The following is a 7,500-nucleotide window of genomic DNA, read 5'->3' on the forward strand; positions in this document are numbered from 1 at the left end:
AGAGGAGAGGAGAGGAAGAGAAGATGAGAGGAGAGGAGGGAGAGAGGAGAGGAAGAGGAAGAGAGGAGAGGAGAGGAGAGGAGAGGAAGAGGAGAGGAGAGGAGAGGAGAGGAGAGGAGAGGAGAGGAAGAGAGGAGAGGAGAGGAGAGGAGAGGAAAGGATATATGAGGAGTGGGGAGAGGAGAGGAGAGGAGAGGAGAGGAGAGGAGAGGAGAGGAGAGGAGAGGAGAGGAGAGGAGAGGAGAGAGGACCGGAGAGGAGATATGAGGAGAGGAGATATGAGGAGTGGGGAGAGGAGAAGAGAAGAGAAGAGAGAAGAGGAGAGGAGAGGAGATTCGAGGAGATACAGGGAGTGGGGAGAGGAGAGGAGAGGGGAAGAGAGGAGAGGAGAGGAGAGGAGAGGAGAGGAGAGGAGAGGAGAGGAGAGAAGAAATGAGGAGTGGGGAGAGTTTAGTACAGTTTAGTCTGTGTACTAAATATTCCCTTGGTTCAATACATAGAGAACTAAAGGTCCAATTTGGAAGGCTTGTCTTTTGCAAAGTGCATACTAGTGAGCAACTACAAATGAATGAGTATTAAAAATAAAATAAAGTAAAAAACACATACAGTATACTTCGTCTTCTTCAACATTTGATTAGTCCTCTATTCTTCACTTGGTTTGCATTTGAAGCTCTGCTTCTCTGTGAACTCTGTTCTGTCATGTCTTTTGGCAAGATGCAGAGACAGTCTCAGTGTGAGTGAGCCAGTAAGCACCTCAACCACGGCTTGTTAAAGGCCTCTACAGGTCTTGTGTCCTCAAAATCCACTTATATATGGACCACTGAGTCAAATTTATTTGTTTTGTTGTGTTATTAGACAAGGCTCTAACAATGTTTGAATTGTGCTTCCATCCATTCTGCTCCGTCACTTCTACAAAATGTAGCGATCAGTATAAAGGCTGTGAATGCATGGTGTGTAGCCCCATAAAGCACACCATTCTGTCAGTGGAACGCTTAGTCAGCGAAAACACTTCACGATCCTAGTACTACAGTACTACAGCATTGCACAAGAGTCTTTAGTGAGACAAAACAACTTGGTCATTACCATTCTGGTAACAACACATTTATAACAGGGGCCAAATCTTGAGGGTACAAGGCCTCTACAGCAGTGTTTCCCAACCTTTTTTGTCTCACGTACCCCCAAAATTTTTTAGTTGTGCCATGAGTACCCCCTAATTCATGTTCTTTACCGCTTTCTCTATCCATATGTGACTGCTCCATACATTTGTTGTAAAAATAACAATTTTCAAAGTACCCCCTGCAGTGTGTTCGCGTACCCCTAGTGGTACACGTACCCCTGGTTGGGAAACACTGCTCTACAGGATCTGCCGGCACTCTGTGGGCCCTCAAAATCCACTGGCCTCTGGAGAAGAACACCTGCACAGACTCCTCTTTCATCCTGCATGGATTCCACAGGCAGGGTCATGTTTTGACACCTCCGTTAATGTAAATTAATGAGCGCTGACGCAGACACTGCCACGGGCTATCCTGCGGAACAGGCAGACAGCAGCGGTAACAGGGCAGGGGAGAACCTGCCAACCCCAAACAATGCCAGAGGTACTACTGTCCTGTTCTTCAAAACAAAAGCCCCTTGCAAACAAAGCGATGGTAGTACTCTCCTGTTCCTGAAAACAACGGCAGATGTACTACTACTACTATCCTATTGCTGAAAAACCCTTTCAGGCAACGCCAGAAGTGCTGCTTTCCTGGTCCTGAGAGCCCCAAACAAGGCTGAGGTAGGTACTACTGTTGTCCCTTTTCCAAAACAAACTGAGGAAAACGAAGCCTGGGGTTCTACTGTATTGTTTCTGGAAAAAACCTACTCGAAACACACCGACCTGCTCAGTTTGAGTTTATGGTTGACTGTTGGAGGAAAATAATTTCCTGTTTGCAGTAGATATACGTATATGAGAAACATCTCATTGCTCATAGATGTTTTCCCGATTCTTCCAACAGGTTTGTCTTTAAAATCAGTCAAACAAAGGCATCATGTACCAAAGCTCAGCTTGTGGACGAGTAGGAATGGCAGAGAGGAAGAGACAGAGCATGAGAGAGGGAGGGAAAAAGGACCACTGAAAGAGGGAAGGGGGGAGCCGAACAAAAAGGGTGTGATCATTCTGACATTTGTCTCAACCTGCACCAAAATATGATTTAAAACATTGTCATGGTTTTTTTGACAGATAGTTTCCACACACGGTATTTTTTTTTTTTAAATGACCGCATTATAATTGCATACTGGAAGCTACGATTCTACCCTTTAGTGTCTGACAATCAGATCACTCTTTGATAGTTCAGCAGATTCAGCATCTTTGATCTGAAGTAAGCAACAGCAGCACTGTGTCCCACAAACACACACACATGCACACACACACACGCACGTACACACACACGTACACGCACACGCACGCACGCACGCGCACACGCACACGCACACGCACACGCACACGCACACGCACACACACACACACACACACACACACAAATACACACACACACACGAATACACACACACACACACACACACACACACACACACACACACACACACACACACACACACACACACACACACACACACACACACACACACACACACACACACACACACACACACACACACACACACTCTCTCTCTAAAACCGAGCATGGCTGTCATGAAGTCTCCTGTGCTGGCTGAATGGCCAGTGGCGTGTGGCAGGTAAAGAGCCTCATCCACTGCTTCCTATGGACGAGAGTCCTTTGACATCACTTCAGCTCACAGATTGGCAGTAATGAGCCAACAGACAGGCGTTAAGTCCAGCGTCCCTTTTCACGGGCCTGATGAGAAGGTCATGAGGAAACAAACATGCGTCCGTCTGGGGAAGGGCAGACGCACAGACACGACCGGTAGTGGTGGGCGGTGGCGACAAGTGCTGATAGATGGAGGCAAGAAAAGCGAAACAGAACAAAACAAAACAAAAACAACAAAAAAAGACAAAAAAACAAGAGCATCCATCAAACAAAATGAAATTCAATAAGAGTTACTCACTCTAAGCCCCCACCTCCTTTTTTCTTAAAAAAAAAAGGATCAGAGGGCCACAGTCACACTCGCCACCCCTTGACAAAGACACTTAATCCGGCCGCTTTGACCTCTCACACTATTAAGGGCCTCAGTGACCTTAATCCAATCAAAATGATTTACTAAAGCTGCCCAGCCTAGACCTCAGAGAGACGGGGACTCCTCAGCTCCTCAGTTAAGTTCCTCCTCCTCCTCCTCCACCTCCTCCTCCTCCTCCTCCTCCTCCTCCTCCTCCTCCAGCTCCAGCTCCCGGCTCTCCTGCAATTTAGGCCTGGAGGGGAAGCGGCAGGGGAGATGCGAGGGTATTTGCACCACAATGGGGCCGGGGCTGTGAACCCCTATCATTACTGACCCACTTCAGCTCAAGCCTTCTCCATCAATGTAACAATTGCTCAAGAGTTTATTAAAAGCAATTGGCCCGGCTAACCCCACCTCCCGCCACAGTAAACATCAGTCTCCCCCCCCCCTCCCCCCTCCCAGACCGTTTGACAGGTTTAGGCCCCCCTTCTTTTCCTCTTTTTGCATCCTTCTTCTTTGGCCTGGCTGGTTACTCATTGCAAGAGGGCATGCAGTAGCCACATGCCTGAGGCGCCAGGACAAACACACTGGTATTTACAACAGAGAGAAAAAGTCCTTTTCTTCAGGTGACAAGGACAGACCTGAAACCAGACAGGGACGATGTTGATTAAACACCTCAACCCACGTCACCCCACCCCTCTCCACCACCACGTACCCCTCCCCACGCAGACATAGACACAGACGCACACCCCATCCACTTTCGGGGTGGTGTGTGTAAGGTGCAGCAACCAGATGACATTGACCACATCTCTCGTAGAAAGAAGACCTGAAACTATTCCAACCCCTCATTACCCCAGGTCTCCGCTCAGGCTTGCATACGAACAATTCTCAACAAAAAATATCCATAATTGATTAAACACAAGCATTGCACACGTTGATAATACCCTATCCCTCAACACCAATCATTGCAAGATCAGTGTCACTCACAGCAACAGAATAAGCATACAGAGTTGTGACGGCTATGAAGCCTTCTACGGATGACTCTGGAGGTATTTCCAACGTACGAGGGGAACAAAAGCTGGGAATTCCCTTGCCGGGGGAAGAAAGGACCTCCACCCTCACTGTGTACATACATCTCCGCATCAGTGCTGCAAGGTCACAGAAGCCTGCTTCTGTCAGCCAGTGTTTACACTTGGATTTGGAGTGGGGTAAAATAAATGGTGGGAAATATTCAGGGATGGTAGTAGCTGCAATTACATGCCATCCGCCTTTGACTTCATGATTTGGATGCTGCCGTTTGTCAGTTACATTAATGCCCTTTCTCCAATAGGCATATAATGGACTGATTAATGTCCTGCTTGTGTGATATTTTAGGAGGGCCAACATTGTTTAAAACTTTATATTCTATTTTTTTATATACAGTATTTTTTCTTTTTTACCGCCAGTGTATTTTCTTTTGTCCACCAAAAAAAATCAATGTGCCTTATGAAAATGTGAATACCTGACACTTCTCATTTCCAATAACAGACTCAAAAAAGTATGAAATCATTTTTTTTTTTCAAATCCACTTTCAACCTGTTTCCCGACATTTTCACTAGCTTTGATTCGTGAAGAGGTAAAATATGAAACCAAAAAAGCGTACACAGGCAGGCTTTGTGAGAATGCAACAGCTACCTTTATCCAGCACGGGCCCGAAGATGGCCAGGTTGTCATTGATGGTGGTGCAGTTCCACCGGCGTCCCCGGAACTGGTGCTGGCACTCCTGGATGCCGATCTTCACGCCCTCCGCCACGCTGGGCATGATCTCCACGTAGTTGCGGCAGAAGCGCAGCTGCTTGGGCACCAGGCCGGGGATGCTGCCACACAGGATGGGCTGCGTGCCCAGGGACGAGTACTGGTGGCCCACTGCCAGAGACCTGCAGGTGGAGGGGGTGGGGGTGGGGGCGGACAGGTAGAAGGGAACAGGTGGGTTAGGGACAGTCACTGGGTAGTCACAGCAGGTGTGCATACAACTGCACAGCACAGATCCCTCTCTTTCTCTTTGTGTATTTCTTTCTTTTTCTCTTTCTCTCCCTCCCTCTCTCCCTCTCTTCTCTGTTGTTGTTTGTGTTTCTTAATCCCGCCTCTGTTGTTGTTTTTTTCTGTTGTCATTTTACATTTTGAAGTGTGGCTTTCACAATAAATCCCTCACACCGTCCGTTAAGCAGTTTTACATGTGTGTGTGTGTGTGTGTGTGTGTGTGTGTGTGTGTGTGTGTGTGTGTGTGTGTGTGTGTGTGTGTGTGTGTGTGTGTGTGTGTGTGTGTGTGTGTGTGTGTGTGTGTGGGGAGGGTGACATGAAAGACCCAGGTGAACCAGGAGCAATTTATAGACCAAAGGTTCGCAAGCGTTTGGGGGGGGAGAGACAACCTTGTTATTACAGGACACCACAACCCGTCTGAGTGTCCGCGGGACGGGAGCAGCGAGCGAGCGAGCGAGCCACTGCCTTTGAGTAATGAGACAGTGAACATTAGTCTGGCTTAGCATCAGAGGACGCTTGAGTTATAACATTCTGAACCTGGCTGCCCTTTGATGGCTCGGAGCAGGGGGACGGCACAAGTGGAAACATGCTCGTGTAGTTGCTTTCCAATTACACGGCTCTGCCTCCTCCGCTGCATCGCATCACCCACCCTCTGAGGCTGAGCTAGTGAGATGGACTGGCTGACTGGGGCCAACAGGAGAATGAAGGCCTCCTCTTTCTTTTGCTCTTACTCAAAATTCTGATATGTGTGTGTTTAAAAAATAAATAAATAGAAATATACTTTTGTGGTGAGTTCTTTTTGTAAGATTTTGTATATTTTTGCTCTGAGCGTTTTTCACAAGGCTCATTTCACACTTTGAAACACGTGATGCACTTGTCAAAACTCAAAAGAGAAGCTCAAATGTAGGTGAAGGGAAAACAGCAATAAAAGTAAAGATAAAAAATATCCTAAATCTCAGGATCTAAGTCGTCCTCAAGGACACTTATCAGAAAAGACATTTCATTAATTTGGTAGGCGTTTGGCCATCATCTTCAGTGACAGCACTGATTGAAGGAGAACACTTTTCCTAAATTGCACTCAGTATCCCAACTTTAATGCTGCTTTGACCTGTTGTACATTTGAAAACCGATGCCACGTGCCATGTACAGTACAAAGTTTGTATAACACTAAACATATCAATGACAGACCATTCTAAACATCACTTACAGTGTAAGTCTGTGTGAGAAAGCCAACGTATGTGTTCGTTGCCAGATGTGGCCCCACTTAACCTCAAATCCATCAGCATAATTCAGTGGGATTTCTTTCCCCCCCTTTCTCTCTGGGTGGACATAAGTCAGGGTCACCACCAGTTGGCTCAATTATTTCTGACACTGCATTGCAGTCGGACCCTGCTGCTGCAGTCGGACCCTGCCGTTGCAGTCGGACCGGCAACACTTTATTTTAGGGATACATCTATTAGCACCAATACATACAATGTGCCTATATAAGTAACTTGTAAGGCATGTACAACGCAAAATCAAACATTTGTTAGGCATGTATTCGCAAATGTCTTGTTCATGCACAATAAGGGATTTATTACCAATTTAACCTTATTAAGGACCTAGTAGGCCTTAGCGTTTGCTTAGTACATGCCTTACAAGTTACTTATGCAGGCATTAACATTGTATGTATTAGTGCTAATAGATGTATCCCTAAAATAAAGTGTTGCAGTCGGACCCTGCTGCTGCAGCCTCAACAGGTGTGATCGGGAGGGGTCGGCCTTGTGCAACTCAATTAGCTCTTGTGTGTCTTGACCCCGGGCGGCCCGCTCTGCTACGGGACTAATCACTAATTACAACACTGCTGCACGCTGCACACTAGGCTGACTGACCCTCAGGCACAGCCAGGGCCCGGCACCGCGCCGGTCCCGCCGAGGCCTCTTCTGCTGAGGAGGGAGGGAGGCAGCGAGGGAGGGAGGGAGACACGACAGCTCAGAGCACCATACAGTACAGCACTTGAGCTGGCCCTGTCAGTGTGTGTGTGTGTGTGTTAGTATTCGTGTGTGTGTGTGTGTGTGTGTGTGTGTGTGTGTGTGTGTGTGTGTGTGTGTGTGTGTGTGTGTGTGTGTGTGTGTGTGTGTGTGTGTGTGTGTGTGTGTGTGTGTATTCGTGTGTGTGTGTGTGTGTGTGTGTGTGTGTGTGTGTGTGTGTGTGTGTGTGTGTGTACGTGTGCATATTCCTGCGTGCGTGCAAACTCACATGTTCTAACCTCTCTCATAGCCACCGCAGTATTAGTCATACATTTTCATACACGCGAGATTCACTTTACTGTAAACCTTTCACCCGTTATGACTGACCGCCCATGAATATTTATACAGTAGTTGAGGG

General features: G+C 47.2%; 1 protein-coding gene across 1 annotated transcript in view; it reads right to left on the bottom strand.

Moving 5' to 3' along the window:
* Positions 1-7,500, bottom strand: part of wnt3a (wingless-type MMTV integration site family, member 3A) — an 18,601-nt gene that overhangs the window by 6,163 nt on the left and 4,938 nt on the right. Inside the window, exon 2 of the mRNA XM_063220376.1 lies at positions 4,789-5,030. Within this exon, the coding sequence (XP_063076446.1) occupies positions 4,789-5,030 (242 nt within the window). The remainder of the gene's footprint in view (positions 1-4,788; positions 5,031-7,500) is intronic.

The sequence above is a fragment of the Engraulis encrasicolus genome, chromosome 16, assembly GCF_034702125.1.
Source record: "Engraulis encrasicolus isolate BLACKSEA-1 chromosome 16, IST_EnEncr_1.0, whole genome shotgun sequence".
NCBI lineage: Eukaryota > Metazoa > Chordata > Actinopteri > Clupeiformes > Engraulidae > Engraulis > Engraulis encrasicolus.